Source organism: Bufo bufo, chromosome 8 (genome assembly GCF_905171765.1).
Source record: "Bufo bufo chromosome 8, aBufBuf1.1, whole genome shotgun sequence".
Lineage (NCBI taxonomy): Eukaryota > Metazoa > Chordata > Amphibia > Anura > Bufonidae > Bufo > Bufo bufo.
In genome coordinates this window covers 194,383,950-194,403,735 of record NC_053396.1, presented here as the reverse complement: position 1 = coordinate 194,403,735, position 19,786 = coordinate 194,383,950, and the positions used below count along the sequence as shown (strand labels likewise).

The 19,786-nt window shown below is 47.5% G+C and overlaps 1 protein-coding gene across 2 annotated transcripts in view; it reads right to left on the bottom strand.

The window, feature by feature from the left end:
- The window catches only part of SUPT5H (SPT5 homolog, DSIF elongation factor subunit), a 35,864-nt gene extending 16,512 nt beyond the window's left edge, over positions 1-19,352 (bottom strand). For both annotated transcript variants that reach the window (XM_040442553.1, XM_040442554.1), the window contains exons 1-11: positions 19,248-19,352; positions 14,000-14,084; positions 10,830-10,998; positions 10,659-10,724; positions 6,058-6,072; positions 3,393-3,462; positions 3,239-3,307; positions 3,090-3,155; positions 2,818-2,848; positions 1,929-1,997; positions 1,375-1,626 (exon numbers count right to left, since the gene is read on the bottom strand). In XM_040442553.1, the coding sequence (XP_040298487.1) occupies positions 1,375-1,626; positions 1,929-1,997; positions 2,818-2,848; positions 3,090-3,155; positions 3,239-3,307; positions 3,393-3,462; positions 6,058-6,072; positions 10,659-10,724; positions 10,830-10,998; positions 14,000-14,080 (888 nt within the window). In that variant the 5' untranslated portion in view covers positions 14,081-14,084; positions 19,248-19,352. The remainder of the gene's footprint in view (positions 1-1,374; positions 1,627-1,928; positions 1,998-2,817; positions 2,849-3,089; positions 3,156-3,238; positions 3,308-3,392; positions 3,463-6,057; positions 6,073-10,658; positions 10,725-10,829; positions 10,999-13,999; positions 14,085-19,247) is intronic.
- Positions 19,353-19,786: the final 434 nt, after the last annotated feature.

Sequence of the window (19,786 nt, the reverse complement as noted above, 5' to 3'; positions counted from 1 at the left end):
ATTACACTTTTTGTGAGGCGAGGTAACAAAAAATAGCTGTTTAGGCACCATTTTCATTAGAATTTTTTTTACAATGTTCATCTGACAGGTTAGATCATGTGCTATTTTTAGAGAGCAGGTTGTTACGGATGCGACAATACCAAATATGACAAATGATTTTTCATATTCTGAAAGGCATTTTTTTTTTGGGGCGACTTATGTAGGGTCTAATTTTTTACGGGATGAGACAACGGTTTGATCGGTACAATTTTGGGGTGTGTATGACTTTTTGATCGCTTGGTATTTCACTTTATGTGATGTAAGGTGACCATTTTTTTTACGGTGTTCATCTGAGGGGTTAGTTCATGTGATATTTTTATACAGCAGGTTCTTACGGATGCGGCGATACCCAATATGTATACTTTTTTATTTATTTAAGTTTTGCACAACAGCATTTTTGAAACAAAAAGAAAATCATGTTTTAGTGTCTCCATATTCTGACAGCCATAGTTTTTTTTTGTTTTTTTGCCCGATTGTTTTATGTAGGGGCTCATTTTTTGCGGGATGAGGTGACTGTTTGATTGGTACTATTTTGGGGGCATACGCCTTTTTGATTGCTTGGTGTTGCACTTTTGATGATTTTAGCACAGTTTTTCTTTTTTCTACGGCGTTCAAGTGAGGGGGTGGATTATGTGATATTTTTGTAGAGCCCGTCGTTATGGACCCAATATTTCTGGTTCTCTTTTTTTTTTTTTTTACAATTTTATGTGTTTTATTTTGTTTTTATTATGAAAAACCCTTTTTTTTTTTGTCCCACTCTGGGACTTCAACTTCTGGGGTCTGTCCCCTCTGCAATGCATTACAATACAACCTGTATTGTAATGCACTGGCTGTCAGCTATGGAAGGCATCGGGCTTGTCTTCTCTGCAGCGGGGGCACCCGTACCCTCCGCATGCCGCAGTCAGCTTTGACTGCGGCATACAAGAGGTTAACACGCCAGCATCGGTGTTTTAACTGATGCCGGTGTATGCAGTGACTGCCGGGTCCGTGCCGCTGATCGGGCGGGCGCAGCTCCTGCACCTGTCCGATTAGCCCTCTGTATATGTACGGCGCTGGTCCTTAAGTCATGTCCACCAGTGCCGTACATGTACGGCGCAGGTCATTAAGGGGTTAAGAGATCACTGTATAATCACTTGGCAGTAGGCTCCCTCTAGTGGCAGCAGCATATAAATATATGTATAAATTAGCAAAGACATGGACGCCTATTTAGATTAATAAAAGGGGTGGACATTCACTTATAGAGCAATAAAAAATTTACATGTATAGTTAGGTCTGAACTTGGACATGTTGCATTTCTAACCCTGTAAGTGCATTCAGTTTTATGTTTGGACATACCTGAGCAATGTCATCCTTGTAGATTCCCCTCTTGAGCCGAACCCAAGACTTGGGCTTGAGGTTTGTGACTTCTTTTACCACCTTCAGGACGTCGGTCATTTCTTTGATGGGCACCATCTGCTGGTTCCAGAAGCCCATGCGCAGGTTACCCACCCCTTCAATGGCTTGTTTGACATGAGTTTGCTTGTAGGCCTCGACGTAGATGTAACCCTTGACATGCTCTGGGGCGACCACAGATTTGATCTGAAGTGGCTGTGAACAAAGAAAAAGAAAGACTATTGGTGAAGGGAGATGGAAAGAAGATATGAGAAGGTGTGTGAGGACAACATGGCCATGCTTCATGGATGTGTGGAAAGCAAACGTCCGCTAATAGGATTGTCTAAGCTCTGGACTAAAGCAAAAAATAAAATCCATAACAGAAAAGTGAAGACAAAGCTAACTAAGCCAAGTGACGCATTACAAGACAAGGTCAGAAGAGGTGAGGGAGGTGGGTAACATGTCAGCGACATCTCATTATATATATATACACACTAGTGATGAATTGTTTGACTTACAGCATCTGTGAACTGGTACGCAATGAATTTCCTCATCAAAGAAATGGCGGTGGCGCGTTCTTCTCCGATCTGCAGGGGGGGGGGGGGGGGGGGGGGGGGGGGGGGGGGGGGGGGGGGACACACACAGACACAAGCATTAAAACCATGTTGCATACAGAAAACCCACACAGATAATACTTGAAACAGCTCTTTAACTCTTCATGGGCAAGGACATACTGCAAGATTTTGAACAGTTGCATTGGCTATAATGTAGGGATTAATGCTTGGAGGGTATTCCCATTAAAGCCCTGAAACTCATCTTTCAAATGACACCACAATATTCTAGGTGGAACGGTACTCGATTAAATTTGGGGAGCAGAATGAGGCGTTTACTTCCTTGTTCTGGGGTTGGAAGAGTTGACAGCAGGAACACAGTCTGTGCTGTCCTTTCTCCCACTCACTGATCATAAACTTATACTATATATGCCATAATCTGTACTTTTAATACTTCTTGAGGTTAAATGTTTCCTGTGGATGCAATAAATGCAATAAACAGCCTGCTGGTCATATGGACGATAAAGGCGTTTTCCCTCCACAGATTTTTTATGGCATCGCAATAGGATATGTTATACACGTTTGCCATATATTTGTATAGGGAAAACTTCTTTAAAATGAAGGGGGAGGTGGGAAAGACCATGTCTACTCAGTTGCTCTATATGGTTTCCCTATGTGGGGAAAAACAAAACAAAAAAAAACATGTGACAATAGTAAGAATTCCAACATGACAATTTGTGTGACTGTCATGTCCTCTGCAACCATCCCTCAAAGGGAAACACGAGTTCAAGCTACAGTCCCACAACGGAAAGTCCCATCAGCAGCATTTTGAGAAGAAACATCTCATGAGACTCACCTTACATTTCACCGTCCACAAATTGGGATCTCTGGAAAAGGAAAATGGAGCATCAATAATGAATCTAAAAACTAGCAGGCAATACTACAACCTTCAGCTTGCTCTGACAGTCTCGGGATGTCAGTGCATGCTAGGAATTGCATCTTGGCCATAGCTGAAGACCAGGAGGTATAGGTAAAATGGCAAGTTTAAAAAAAAAAAAAAGAAAAAAAGAAAAGAGCGAACAGGAATAAGATGTCCGGGAGTGCAGATGAGGCTTAAATGTGACTTACTTGACGCCAGGGAGCAGCTGCTGCTGGGTGATGTCATCTGACAGTTCATCCGAGCCGCCATATATACTGGGGGAGAATGGACCGAATTAGCGATTCATAGATACATTAGGAATAGATCATTGTGGAATACAGGAGAAGAATGGACTCACTGCTCCCCCACGGAGGACTTGGCGTATTTCTTCATGTAATATTCCCCCAGCTCCTCTTCTCTCTGGTCTCTGTGGAGAAAGTTATTTGCACAGTTTAATATGTGAAAAACCAGAAATCGCTGCCGGAGAACCACTGAGCCAATGTGAACCTCACCTCCATAGATTCTGGAGACGTCTGGCACCAGAGCGATCCTCGTCAAGAACGACATTGTCGATATTGGATGCTGCAGGGAAGAGATTTGTTTTTCAGTGCACAATTACAATACAATCCCCCTAGAAGCTAAGCTGTGTCCACCCATCCCATGTCAAAGAAAAGCTGAGCGGATTCCAGATACATGACACGACAACCCCTATTACTTTATTAGGACCCATCATCAATAAGACAAGTCAAAGAAGAAAGGCCCCGAAATCGCCCCTCTCAGCCAGAAAGCATGCTCCATCTCTCCCTTAGGCCTCATGCACACGACCGTTGTTTTGGTCCGCATCCGAGACGCAGTTTTTTCGGCTTGGATGCGGACCCATTCACTTCAATGGGGTCGCAAAATATGCAGACAGCACTCCGTGTGCTGTCCGCATCCGTTGCTCCATTCCTTGGTCCGCAAAAAAAATATAACCTGTCCTATTCTTGTCCGTTTTGCGGACAAGAATAGGCAGTTATATCAATGGGTGTCAGTGACGTTCCGCAAATTGCAAAACACACAACGGTCGTGTGAATGAGGCCTTAGAAGATAAATCTCTTGCATCCAATAGACTCCAATTTACTTATCAGTAGAGAGGGGGCATGCCGGCTGAGGGTGGGAATACGATGAACCTTATTCTTGGCAAGGCTGTGGGTCACCTAAAAGCAACAGAGGTATTTCTAATTTCTGGTTTTCTTCAAGATATTGCTCTACCCTACAAGTGAGCCCTGACAGAGGGACTGAGAAGGTCTCATAATTCAGCACTAAAAAGGCGTGACTGATGCCGGACTAGAAGAATTTTACAGGTTTAGCAAATATAATCCATCTGAGTAACTGAGCTATAATCCTGCACAGAACTGCAATATCATGTAGGATTTCACAAGAAATAGAAGCTCTGGCTGCCGTAAGGAAATGTCTCTGATTAGCAGATTTGTACCTATGACACTGTCTTAGGGATCGACCGATATTGATTTTTTAGGGCCGATACCGATAATTTGTCAACTTTCAGGTCGATAGCCGATAATTTATACCGATATTCTGGGTATTTTTATTTTTGAGGAAAAAAATGTTTTTCCTACACAAATCTGCTGAAAATTAATCTTTATTGTTAACGTGTATTATTATTTTATTTTTTTTTGAAAATCTTTTTCATTTATACTTAATATTTTTGTGTTTTTTTTTTTTTTACTAACTTTTAGCCCCTTAGGGACTAGAACCCTTGTCCTATTCACCCTGATAGATCTCTATCAGGGTGAATAGGAGATCACACTGTCCCTGCTGCTCTGTGCTCTGTGCACACAGCAGCAGGGAGCTGAACATGGCAGCCAGGGCTTCAATAGCGTCCTGGCTGCCATGGTAACCGATCGGAGCCCCAGACTTACACTGCTGGGGCTCCGATCGGAGGAGCAGGGGAGAGGGGATCCTGTGGCCACTGCCACCAATGATTAATACTGGGGAAGGGGCTTGGGTGGGGGGGCGCACTGCGCCACCATGGAAGATAAGTCTCTCATTCAAATACAGGAGGCGGGAGCTGGCTGCAGAATCACATAGTCGGCTCCCGACCCCTATGAACGGTAGCTGCGATCCGCGGCACCTAAGGGGTTAACTACCGCGGACCGCAGCTGCCGTTCATAGAGGTCGGGAGCCGGCTATGTGATTCTGCATCCAGCTCCCGCCTCCTGTATATGAATTAATGAAAGACTCATCTTCATTGGTGGCGCAGCGGCCACAGCCCCTCCCCTCCTCTTGTCTCCTCTCCTGCTATTGGCAGCAGCGGCATCACAGGGGGAGGAGACACTGCTTCCTTCTCCCCTGTGCTGCGGAGGGAACACAGAACGCGCTGAGAGCAGCGCGTTCTGTGTTCCCAATACGTTATCGGAATATCGGCAAAATAGATGCCGATACCGATAACGTTCAAAATCCTCAATATCGGCCGATAATATCGGTAAAACCGATAATCGGTCGATCCCTACACTGTCTGACCTGTTACATGTGCACTTGGCAGCTGAAGGCATCTGTGTTGGTCCCATGTACATATGTGTCCGCATTGCTGAGAAAAGTTATGTTTTAATATATGCAAATGAGCCTCTAGGAGCAACAGGGGCGTTGCCATTACACCTAGGGGCTCTGCCCTCTTTGCAACTGCTGTGCCCTCTGCACTTTGATTGACAGGGCCAGGCAGTGAACTCATCAGAACGCCTGCCTGGCCCTGTCAATCAAAGTGCAGAGGATGCAGCAGCTGCAGAGAGCTGAGCCTCTAGGTGTAACGACAACGCCCCCGTTGCTCCTAGAGGCTCATTTGCATATATTAAAACACAATTTTCTCAGCAATGTGGGCACATATGAACATGATGATCAGATATTGATGACTTACCCCGAGGATAGACCATTAATATAAGAATCCAGAACAAGCCCTTTAACGTTTGATTCAGATCTCTCTTCCTGCAGGAATCCCTATAATATATGGCACTCCTTACAGAATGGCTGACAGATTTCTAGTTTAGCCTTTTAAACATTTCCGCTAGTTCCCTAAAAATACTAGCAGCAGATATACAGCACCCCTCGCTACCCATCCCGCATCGTTAACCTCCAGTGGGAGCCGGTCTGAGAATGGCTGGTGAACATGGCATGACCACTTACCTTCAATTTCCTCTGCTGTGGCCGATGAAGCCAAGACACAATGGTGCAAAACATAGCGTCAAAATCAACCACGAGGCGGAGATGAGGGACCGGAAATGGGGAAAGGGGAAAAATTAAAATATATGGCAAAAAGCTGCAGCGTGGTAGCGTGTCAGAAACGTGGGACACAATGTGGGGGAGGAAGAGGAAATGGAAGCAAAACCAATGAGAAACATCTAAAATAAAAGATATAATGTGCAAACAGAAACAATATCAGGTAGCTTGTCAGGCTGTATAACCATCATCACCACTATTGCACTGGTTGGTCCTGTGTAACTCTCCCCCATAGTCGCATCATGTAAAGAGAAGAGGAAGTCATGCAGTTGATACAACAACGGCCACGAACTACACAAAAGAAACGCACACCGCTCTGTCACACACGAGACACACAACCACAAGCCAGACTGACAGACTGAGCATGTGTCACATACGTGAACCAGGCTTGTCTTCTCAGTTACACTGGGTGCACCTACCTGTCACCTACCCCAGAGGATTTCCTGACATATTAAGATGATTTTCCCAGTGCCTATGTTTAAAAAGATTAGGGACGGCCTAAAAATAAAAGCCAAAGGGACGCCCATTTGTCATCTGCTGGGTGAATTTAAGCTTATGGATAGGTTTAAAGGGGTTCTTCAACCTATATAATGACCACCTTAATGCCCGAGCACCTCATATAGGTTATACTACTTACCCCGCTCCCACAGGCTCCTGCTCCCTGCACGGCTGCCGCATCTACCCATCGCATGGACCAAAACATCTGGCGAAGTAAGGGCCGCAAATAGCAGGCTGCGACGGGGAAGTGTCTACCTAGTGTCACTTGCGATGCTAGGGAGGCTTGTCCACGTCACGGCCTGCTATAGGCTGCCCCATCACACATACGTTTTGATCCACGTGACGGTGATTAGGAACGACGCGGGTGTCGGGGTAAATATAACCTATATAAGGTGCTCGAGCATTGTGTGTGTGTGTGTTGGGGGGGGGGGGGGGGGGGGGGGAGACATTATAGGGGTTGGAGAAAGCATAAACCAAATGCAGTGAAAGCACAAGAGCAAATGGAGTTCCTAAGACCCATCAGCACTCCTGGCCTGTCTGTATTACTGAATACACCATGTGCTGTTCCTCTGCTATTACTCCTGGAAATGTATGACAACTGGGTGTTACCATTCCCCTTATCAACAGAGTGGTGGCTCTGTACTGTCTGTATGTGTAAGGACAAGTGTAACGAAATGCCCCATCTTAGTATTGAACATGAGGGACTATCTCAGGTTAGGATATAACCCAGTCACAGTGATGAAAAGTCCTGCAGTGACTAAGCAAGTGACACCTTGCTGTGCGCTAGAAGGTGGATATCCTGGAGTTAAAGGGGTTTTCCGGGTGTAGGTCAGGATAGGTCATCAATACTGCATCATGGGGGTCCGACAGCTGTTTGAGGCCAGTGACGTCACTTTCGTCAGTCACGAGGCCTAGGCTCAGCTCAGTCGTGAATGGGTCCGAGTTGTGATGCCAAGCACAGCCGCTATCCACCGCTGTACGGTGCTGCGCCTGGAGGCCGCAACTGTCACCAGGAAGAGCTGATCGGCAGGGGTGCCAAGTGATGGACCCCCACCAATCACATATTAATGGCATATTCTGAGGATAGCTCATCTATATTAAACACCCGGAAAACTCCTTAAATGCCTATTGTGGGGTCAACTAGTAAAAAGTAGAATGCATAGTGAATATTAAGCAAGAGGGAGGGGGATGGGTCGACTATTGGGGAGAGATTTTTTTCTCTTTTTATAGCCCCCCCCTCAACCAGGTTGGTCATAAATAATTTGGGGAAAAGCGAATGCTAAATGATCAGATGTTGTGCCAGGTTAGATTGGTCCCTCTCGCTCCCCTTTGCGGGGTAGAATGAAGGGCTTCACTACTCTGTCCGATGGCAGCCTTTACGAGCCACGCGACGTTCACGAGCACAATGAAGGGAGGAGACGCCACAATGCATACACTACTGTATACGACACGACACACAATAAGTAAAGAGAATCATTACCAGACACTGAGAGAAGGCATGCAAAAAAGTAGAAAATAAACTGAGTGATAAAAGTCTAACAAAGGTAAAAAGCAACAGAGCCATGAGCAGAGCCTCGTAAAAAAGTCATACACTCTCCACCATATACCACCCCCCCCCCAGGAAAGAGTCATCAAGGGGCCACCCGCAGGACAGGAAACTACGTATTCCAATGGAGGCACAGCAAGTGCCAGTGCAATACTAACCTGGCAGCCATGTGAGGAATGCATATGCAGGGTGGCAGCTCTGCCAGCATCCCTTAGGTACTGTATTCTGACATAGCGTGCCGAGCAGGCAAAGCACTGCAATCAGTGGTGGTCAACAGGCGCCCATGCAAGCGGCTGCTGTTTTCTATAGATCTCTAAAAATGGATGGTAAAATAGTTTGCTTACTGTTAAAGGGGTTTTCCCTGATCGGTGAGGGTCCGACAGCACTCCCAATGATCAGCTGTTTGAAGAAGTCGCGACACTCTGGCGAGCGCTGCAGCCTCCTTGTAACTTACCAAGTGGATAGAGGCCGTGCTTGGTATTGCAGCTCACTGGCTGATATGCAAGGTTCCATGGAGCTGAACCCCCCACCGATCAGATGTTGATGACCTATCCTGAGGATTGGTCATCAATATTAAACACCGGGACAACCCCTTTAAAGGCCAGACAGTTTTGTAGGTTTTCCGGCATAAGGCTCTATTCACACATCCGCAATTCTGTTCCGCATTTTGTGGAACGGAATTGCAGACCCATTCATTTCTATGGTGCCGCACGATGTGCGGCCCCGATCTGGAAATGCGTAAACCTGCATTTCCTTTCCCGAAAAAAAAAAAAAGAACATGCCCTATTCTTGTCCGCAATTGCGGACAAGATTAGGCATTTTCAATGAAGTGACGGCGATGTGTGGTCCGCAAAATGCGGAACGTACATCGCCGATGTCCGTGTTTTGCGGATCCACAAAACACACATGGACGTGTGAATAGACCCTTAAAATGGTTGTGTAACTTCAGCAAGTGGCATTCATCACGTAGAGAGCGTTAATACAAGCCACTTACTAATGTATTGTTATTATTCATATTCCTTCCTTTGTTAGGCTACTGTCACACCTGCGTTAGGTGCGGATCCGTCTGGTATCTGCACAGACAGATCCGCACCTATAATGCAAACGCTGGTATCCGTTCAGAACGGATCCGTTTGCATTATTCTTTTTAAAAAAAGTCTAAGTCAAAATGGATCCGTCCTGACTTACATTAAAAGTCAATCGGGGACGGATCCGTTTTCAACTGCACCATATTGTGTCAGTGAAAATGGATCCGTCCCCATTGACTTACATTGTAAGTCAGGACGGATCCGTTTGGCTCCGCTGCAAGCAGCGTTTTGGTGTCCACATCCAGAGAGGAATGGAGGCGAAACGGAGACAAACTGATACTTATCCATTCAGAATGCATTGGGGCTGGACTGATCCGTTTTGAACAGTTTGTGAGATCCCTGAAACGGATCTCACAAACAGAATTCAAAACACCAGTGTGAAAGTAGCCTTAGTTGGAATAATTTTTCCGTTTATTATACATTGCTCATTTCCATGGTTATGACCACCCTGCAATCCATCGGTGGTCTTCAGTGGCCGAGGCTGAAGGAACTCACATAGGCTGGTGCTTTTTCCTATAGTGTGCAAGCACGGCCACCACTGATGGATTGCAGGGTGGTCGTAACCATGGAAACTAGCAGTGTATAATGTGATGGAAAAATGAATCCATCCAGCAAAGGAGGCAATATGGATAACAACAATACATTAGTAAGTGCCTTGTATTCACTTTCTCTCCATGATAAATGCTACTTGCTGAAGTGAGACAACCCCTTTTTAAGAAAGAGCAAGGGATTGGCAAGAAGTTTTAACAACCTATAGAAAACAGCTGTGACCATCAAGGACGTGCGGTTTTTCGGCCACCTCACAGCTGCGTCCTGACCCCCCCTACCCTTACTGCAGCTTCATTTGTAAAACTCTGGGACAACCCTGTTTGGAGCTAGTCAGACTAAAGCAAATTAGCTCCAAGCACAGAACGTTTGGTGACTGCTGCAAATTTCTGGGCGGGGGTTGTGACAACTGTTGGCACTTGAACACGTCAGAATACAGGCTGCAATAAACTGTGCAGGAATTTGATTTCTCCCATGGCTGCGCAGGTCTATTATAGGTTGACCCCGGCAGTGATTACGCATTATATTAGGGAATTATCTAATGTAATCTTTAAAATGGCCCCAAATCAGGGCAGCACTAGAGGAATGTTAACGCAATAGGACTAAGGGTCTTCACATCAGGCACACGTAGGCTGGGACCACCCATGGTCAGCTAAACAGCTGCTCCAGTCACTCATGTGGCAGATATTCTATCTAATCCACAAGCTTTGCCCCTATAATATTAACCCTTTATATACAATATTCAGCATACACAAGTGTACACATGATGAGAATGCAGCTGAACGTGTGCACAGCCCCCAGGCATCTGGACAGTATGCCCTAGCAAGTACCTTTCTCCAAAATGTCTTCTGCTCCATCCTCCCACTGATCTTCATCTTCATACTCATCGTCGACGTCTGTGCAGAGAAAGAAAAAAAGAAAAATAAACGTGTCTTATTAGCCTGTCTCCTAGACGTGCCGATCAAGCTCCAGGGACCTGAGGTGTATTCAGACAATCTTACCGGCTTCATCCAAGATAAACCCCCCGTGTCTCGGTTTCTTTCTTGGACGGTCATCATCCTCGTCCTCTTCTTCCTCTTCATCGTACTCATCCTCATCTTCTTCAGCCTCTTCCTCCTCAGGTTCTTCACCCTTCTCACTTCCAGCCGCACTAACCCGCTCATCGACTTCCTAAAAAGGCAAATACGGAGGACAACAAAGATAAATAGGAATTATAGCGTCCTCACATTCATGTCCGATCCTATGTGAAGGCCTGGGAAGCAGGAGGTGGCTCCTGGTACAGGCCACAGACAGCGCAGATTAAGGCCCCATTCACACAACCCTATTTTTCGTCCGTAATGAGGATTGCATAAGGATCTGTGTGTCCGCACACCGCGTGCTGTCCGTCTCTAGATTTCCATTCAAGTGCCACCCTCAAAGAAGATAGAACCTGTCCTATTCTTATCCATTTTGTGGACAAGGATAGGCCCTGTTACAATTGGTTCACAAAGAAAAATAGATGCAACATGGACATCACACAGATGACATCCGTTTTTTTTTTTGCGGATCCGTTTTTTGCAGACCGCAAAATACATACGGTCGTGTGAATGTATTTTAGGTCTCAGAAATCAAGTTTGCGTGTGGAGTTCCTGCACACAAATTCTTTGAGAGAAATAACACGACAAATCGATTTGTCTAAGGGTCCATTCACACATCCGGACAGCGGCAATGTGCGTTCCGCATTTTGCGGATTGCACATCGCCGGCACTATAATAGAAAAATGCCTAATCTTGTCCGCAATTGCGGACAAGAATAGGACATGTTCTATTTTTTTCGGGAACGGAATTATGGACTGGGAAAGTGCAGATCTGCATTTCCGGATCCGGTCAGCACATAGTGTGGCCCCATAGAAATGAATGGGAACAGAATTGCGGACGTGTGAATGGAGCCTAACAGGTAGAGCGACCCCAGGGCTGACTAGAGTGATCTCTTACACGAAACAACTCATGCCCAGGAATGGAGCATAAGACTCTGGTGATCTGCGCCCATGCGCAGAGCTATGGATATTGGGACTGAGAAAGATCCAAGCGCTGTGATCAGCTTCTCTTCCCACAGAACTGAATGCAGAGGCATTGGGGGGAGTGTAGGGGAAAAAGGTCCAGATACCAGTTGGGGTTGTGTCCCTGCACAGTCTAACATTATCCAATCAGTGCTGCCAAGTGTCAGACTGTGCAGGAACACACCTGAAACTGGTAACACCCATCTGGACCTTTATTGCAGACTGCTGGCATATTCATTCATAAGCTTCTAGTAGGAATAGAGGAATGACACAACATAAAAGATAAGAGATGCTCAGTATTGCTAATAAATGGGGAATGCGAGTAGTTTCTAAAGCAGACATTTCAGGAGAGGTGACGGGTCCTCTTCACACGTGAATGCACCTTGTAATCAGGGCACAGATATTAAAGGGGTTGTCCGAGTTATATTTATTGATGACCTATCCTCAGGATAGGTCATCAATATCCGATCGGCGGGGGTCCGACACCCGGCACCCCCGCCGATCAGCTGTTTGCTGCCTCCTCTTCACTGTTTACCTTCTCGCCGTTGCATCTGCAGTGGTGAGCAGGTGTAATTACACCCAAGCCGTCCCATTCATTTCAATGAATTTCAAATCATTTCAACCCATTTAACCACCTAAGTGTCGATTCACGTCCGTGTGTGTTTTGCGGATCCACGGATCTGTGGATCCGCAAGACCTATCCTGAGGATAGGTCATCAATAGTAAAAGCCCAGAGAGCCCCTTTAACTGTTCTGCTGGAGTTGGGCTCAGGCAGAAGTGGAGGGGGCATGAGGGGCTGCTTTAGCTGCCATCTTCTGACTGGTAGCTGCAAGAAACATGGGCATTCCAGGCTTTCATGAGACCAAAATGACAACATGAGCCCAAGAGAAGCAGGAGAAATCACTGTTAGAAATCGAGTCGGGAATAAATCGGGGGTAAAACCTGCCTTCACATTCACTTTCAGCTGCATTCAGTGCATCGCGATTTCTATCAGTGAAATCTTCCCATGTAATGAAGATATTGCTGTCAGCTTTCAAACAATACAAACCCCATATCTCTAGTTGGTAACGAACCAGAGATATGAGCAGCTAAAGCAGGCCTGGAGGAGGAGGGGAGCAGATACAGAGCTGACAGAATTATCATCATTGTACTGACCCACATAATAAAGTTATGTTATTTGTACCACACAATGGACGCCATAAATAAATTCCACTAAATAATGTTAAAATTTCAGGGGGGTTTTCTTTCCCCCTAAAAATAAAATAATAAGTTATTTTCTAAACTATATATACACCCCAAAATGCTTCTTAAAAAAACCTACAACTAATCCCACAAAATAAAAAAAGAAATTTAGAAAAAAAAAAAAAAAAAAATAGAAAAATACAACTGCTGGAACACAAAGGGGGGAAATATTATTGGTCCTTAAGGCTAAAATTTATTATGTCACTAAGGGGTTAAACATACAATTGCGTCCCCTGAGTTGTGCGCCAACAAGATTTACTGCAGAAAATCTACAATAAAAAAAAAAAAAGTTATATTTTTGGGAGGGTTAATGTGACTGTTGGGGGGTTAAGGAAATGTCGTAGACATAGATCGGGTCGCTGACCGTGTGGTTATATATTTTTCGTGTAAAATCCTTTAGGTCATTTTAAAGCAGGGCTGTGGAGTTGGTAGATAAATGGTCCGACTCCTCAGTTTTTGGTAACTCTGACTCCTCTGTATTTAATATGCAAATGTATTTTATAGTATAAAATACATTTGCATATTAAATACAGAGGAGTCAGAGTTACCAAAAACTGAGGAGTCGGACCATTTATCTACCGACTCCACAGCCCTGCTTTAAAGGGAATCTGTCACCAGAGTCATGCTGCACTAACAGCGGGTCTGACAACCTGTCACAGCTTTGACACTGGATCACGGCCAGTGTAAGGGGTCAGGCTCACCGTGACCGACACGTCACATAGTTAGTGCAGTTGAAATATGGTTGGATATGTCCATTTAGTTCAACCAAGGGATGGGAGTCTTTACAACACCAATTAAGATTTTATGATTTATACAGGCCACAGGGCGCTCAGACAGATCAGCAGATACACAACTGTAACCCCTGCTATAGAGTGATCATCCACAGCTCACCTCATTGTCCTCCACTTCTTCAGCCTCGCTGCTCCTATCGCTCTCCTCCTCGGAGAAGTTACTGTCCTCACTGTCAGACATTGTGCTGGGGAGAAAAGACATCGGCATGAGACGCTGATCATATCTGACTAATGCTGGTCTAAGGCTCTGTTCAAAGCACTATATGGCAATGCGGTGACACGGGGGGTGCATTACACTATATGGCAGTGCAGTGACACAGGGGGTGCACTACACCATATGGCAGTGCGGTGACACAGGGGGTGCACTACACCATATGGCAGTGCGGTGACACAGGGGGTGCACTACACCATATGGCAGTGCGGTGACACAAGGTTCAACACATGGCAGTGTGGGGAGACAGGGGATGCAGTACTGTACATGCAGGGGCATAACTATCAAAGTGGCAGACCATGCGACTGCTATGGGGCGCAGGGCAAGAGGGGGCCCAGTCTTAGCTGGGATCATCTTCTCTTCTACTGGAGGTAAAAAACTTGGTCAGGACTCTACCCTCTAAAGCAGGGGTACTCAACTAGTTTTATTAAAGGTCCACCTGGGTCTGCAGTCAGGTGAAGGTCCGAGCTGAACGCCAACAGTAAGGCTGCGTTCACACGGGCGAGATTTGCGCGCGGGTGCAATGCGGTAGGTGAACGCATTGCACCCGCACTGAATCCGGACCCATTCATTTCAATGGGGCTGTTCAGATGAGCGATGATTTTCACGCATCACTTGTGCGTTGCGTGAAAATCGCAGAATGCTCTATATTCTGCGTTTTTCACGCAACGCAGGCCCCATAGAAGTGAATGGGGTTGTGTGAAATTCGCAAGCATCCGCAAGCAAGTGCGGATGCGGTGCGATTTTCACGCATGGTTGCTAGGTGACAGTCTATTCACTATATTATTTTCCCTTATAACATGGTTATAAGGGAAAATAATAGCATTCTGAATACAGAATGCTTAGTAAAATAGCGCTGGAGGGGTTAAAAAAAATAAACAAATTAACTCACCTTCTCCTCTTGATCGCGTAGTTCCCAGTCTCTTCTGATGAGCTGTGGGCTAAAGGACCTTTGGTGATTGACCATGTGATTGGAGCATGTGATCTGACGTCACCACAGGTCCTAGCCTGTAGTTCATCATTAAAGAAGTAAAGAAGAGACCGGGAACTACGTGGAGGAGGAGAGTTAATTTTTTTATTTATTTTTAACCCTCAATTGATCACCTACTAATCATTCTGTATTCAGAATGCTATTATTTTCCCTTATAACCATGTTATAAGGTAATACAATCTACACTACAACTAACCCAAACCTGAACTTCTGTGAAGAAGTTCGGGTCTGGGTACCACAGTCGGTTTTTTATCACGCGCGTGCAAAAAACATTGCACCCGCGCGATAAAAACTGAACATTGGAACGCAATCGCAGTCAAAACTGACTGCAATTGCATTCCTACTCGTTTACCGCAACACACCGGGACGCATCCGGACACGCTCGTGTGAACCCAGCCTAAAGATGCCATGCGATCATGTGATCCATGCGCGTGGGGCGCTCTGAAGTTATAGTGGAGCGCCCGGGTAAGTCCCAGAATTAGTAATGGCCACATTAGTGCCCCAGTAAGAATAATGCCCCCAGTAAGAATAATGCCCCCATTAGTGCCCCCCTTCTCTGCTTTTGCAAAAAATAATAATGAGCATTCACCTGGCTGCGGTGAACATTCGCTGCTTACTGCAAGCTCAGGACCGGTGCTCCAACGTGATGACGTCTTGTAGGTCCTGTCCTGAACTTCTAGTCAGCAGGGAGTGTTCTCCACAGCGTGAGCAAATGGAGGTGGAGGTACCGTAATTTTATTAATTTTTTTACTAGCACAAGTAGCAGTGGAGGTAACGGCTGTACTGATGGGCGTTCCATGATGGAAGCGCTCATTAGTAAGGGTACTTTCACACTTGCAGCAGGACGGATCCGACAGGCTGCTCACCCTGTCAGATCCATCTTGCCACTACTTCGCCGTGCCGCTGCTCTGTGCCCATCGACTATAATGGGGATGGGGGCAAATCTACGGCGCAGCACGGTGAGAGGCCGCCAGACTAAAAGTACTACATGTCCGACTTTTTCATCTGGCGGCCTCACGCCGTGCACTGCCATGCTGCGCCGTAGCTCCACTCCCGCTATAGTCAATGGGGAGTGGCAGTCCGGGCGAAATAGCGGCAGGACGGATCTGACAGGGTGAACAGCCTGTGTGAAAGTACCCTAACAGTCCTTACAGGAAAATTCTGGCATCGGCTAGGGAACTAAAATACCAGCCTGGCTGGTGAACTACTGGCCGGGTGGCAACCCAAGCCACAGAACAGACATATGATAGTTTTGTTCCTCATCCAATTCCCATTATTGGGGGGATTGGATGCGGACCCCTTAATTACAATGGGGCCACAAGAGATGCAGACAGCACACTGTGTGCTGTCTGCATCTTTTTCCGCTCCATTGAAACTAAGGGGTCCGCATCCAATGCCCCAGGTTACCTTTAATTTTAAAGAAGATGGCCCAGGAGAGGTGGGAACACGACACTGACTGGAGTCCTTTCCTGCAGTCAGTGACGTGTTCCCGCCTCTCTGTAGCCCTCTCTACGCCCCCCTTCCTTCCCAAATGTGACATTTATATCATTGGTGGCAGTGGTGATGTCCTCCCCTCTCCAGCAGCACGTAAGTGTCCTTTGGAGCTTGAAGGTCCCTTACGTGCTGCAGGGGAGGAGGGACCTGTGAGCGCACTGAGGGAGAAAGCTCCCTCCACGTGCAGGTGCCGGATGAAAGCGCTGGTGCCTGCATGTGGAGGGAGCCGTCTCTCACTGCGCCCCTGGGAAGGAGGAAGTGCGCCGGTAAGCTCCTCCTCCTGCACGTACCAGAGTGTGCAGGAAACATAGAAACATAGAATGTGTCGGCAGATAAGAACCATTTGGCCCATCTAGTCTGCCCAATATACTGAATACTATGGATAGCCCCCGGCCCTATCTTATATGAAGGATGGCCTTATGCCTATCCCATGCATGCTTAAACCCCTTCACTGTATTTGCAGCTACCACTTCTGCAGGAAGGCTATTCCATGCATCCACTACTCTCAGTAAGAGAGTAGGAGCGCTACATGTGGAGGGAGCCCTGTCTCACTGCGCTCTGGGACAGGAGGTAGTGCGCCGGTAAGCTCCTCCTCCTGCACGGTACAGTGTGCAGGAGCGCTCTGAAGGATGGCCGGGGCCTGGACAACTGGCGGCCGCGGTCCGTATTTGGACCGCGGTCCGCCAGTTGAGTACCCCTGCTCTAAAGGAACAGCTTTTAGTAATTGAGGCAGTGAAAAATGGCCCACGGGTCATTGAAAAGGGTTTAGGCAGAAACCCTTCTGTCCTGTGTGGGGGGCCTGGTTTGATCCTTGCGATGGGGCCCTTACCTCTCTATGTACACCACTGTGTACATGGCAGTGTGGTGACACAGGGGGTGTCGGTGCTCTATATGGCGACCAAAATGGCCGCCAATGCGACTTAGAATTGTAAAAGACTTTGTAGTCTTGTCGCCATTTGCACCTAGACCCTCCGCTGCTCTGCCTCTAAGAAAAAAAAGGCTTTCATCCAGCAGACACACGCTGCAGACGTCTGCTGGGTGAAGATCCGCCCCTCACACTACCCGCCATAGAGGGTGGGCATGGCTTGGGTTTCTGCGTCTTGGGCCCCCGCCTCCAGCGGTCTGACAAGTTTGAATCAGTGCTGTGCAGCTGAGCTGCTGGTGGAAGTGATCTTCATGTCAACAGGGGACGCACACGGATCCGGCACAGTCCACGGCTGATGGCACTAGGCCTGTGTTTTATAGGACTGGGCCCCATGAGGTCACAAGAAGCCAGAAATCGGCAAACCCTGCCAGAACACGTATAAGCACCGGCTGTGCTGGTTTCACACCACAGTATGTTGGTGGGATGCCCCGTCCTTGACTATCGAATAATGATCATATAGATTATATGATTTATGATCAGAAATGGTTTAATTACAGACGTTACTAGTCTGTGCATTAATAGGACTGCGCTGGTGTCACACCACAGTATGTCTGACTCCAGGAGCTCCGTACTGACCTTCCAGCGCTGCCGGGGTCGCACAGCATTATCTTGATTTATGATGTAACCCTTAGAGGTCTGGAGTGTACTGGATAACACCGACAGTACATGGCAGCGCGGCGACACAGGGGGTGCACTACAGTACATGGCAGCGCGGCGACACAGGGGGTGCACTACAGTACATGGCAGCGCGGCGACACAGGGGGTGCACTACAGTACATGGCAGCGCGGCGACACAGGGGGTGCACTACAGTACATGGCGGCGACACAGGGGGTGCACTACAGTACACGGCGGCGACACAGGGGGTGCACTACAGTACACGGCGGCGACACAGGGGGTGCACTACAGTACATGGCGGCGACACAGGGGGTGCACTACAGTACATGGCGGCGACACAGGGTGCGCACTACAGTACATGGCGGCGACACCGGGTGCGCACTACAGTACATGGCGGCGACACCGGGTACAGTACATGGCAGTGCGGTGACACCAGGTGCACTACAGTACATGGCAGTGCGGTGACACCAGGTGCACTACAGTACATGGCAGTGCGGTGACACCAGGTGCACTACAGTACATGGCAGTGCGGTGACACCGGGTACAGTACATGGCAGTGAGGTGACACCGGGTACAGTACATGGCAGTGAGGTGAAACCGGGTACAGTACATGGCAGTGAGGTGAAACCGGGTACAGTACATGGCAGTGAGGTGACACCGGGTACAGTACATGGCAGTGAGGTGACACCGGGTACAGTACATGGCAGTGAGGTAACACCGGGTGCACTACAGTACATGGCAGCGCGGTGACACAGAGGTACCATATGTGATTACAGTAGCACTAAGTCTACAGTGTGGCCATCAGCAGTAACATAAGTGCACTCAGGAGTGACCAGGCATGCAGGTCCCTTAAACACGGCTACAGGTGGTCTCCGTGCAGCAGGGGGCAGCGAGGACATGGCCGGGGGGAGGATAGAGCTACAGCACTGGTCACATAGAGCTATGGAGCCTGCGGTCCTTAATATGAGGCCCTACGGGCATGCTGCAGTACACAGCACCATAGGGCAGCCGTGTTACAGCATATTCTCGAGCCCTGTATACACGGTGCGGTATTATAGTCCGTCATACACGGCACAGGACACCCCCCGCGGTAACCCTACGGAAAACTCACCGCTCAAATCAGGGAGACAACCCGCTCGGTAACAATCTCGTCAGCCACAGCTACATCCAGGAAAGCGCCGACCGGAGCGGACGTGACGTCGGTCAACGGGCGCCAAAGCCGGAAGTCGTCTCCCGAGGCAGCTGGCGCTCCGGAAATGACGTACACAAAAGGCTAGACCTAAACCATTTCTGCACCACGTGGGATGAGACTGCCAATCAGAGAGTGGGAAGTACGTCCCATAACCAAGTAGACTCCGAGCGAGCCGAGAGCTTGATAAACCGCTACGTTTAGTGGCAAGTCAATAGCATGTAGGGAAAAGAAGTGGACTGCGAGTTTATTAAGAGTTTTCTCTACAAATACATTGGGGCAGGTAGAAGGGTGACAGGTTTTTAGCTGTGCCAGAAATGACTGACAGGCCAGGACACTGCTGGCAGGTCTGTGCACCCCTCCCGGCATTAACATCATTATTTTTCAGCCCCTTTTAACATGTATCCCAACTTTTAGGCATATGACAGTGTGTCGACACCCTGCGGGGAGCCCCATTACCA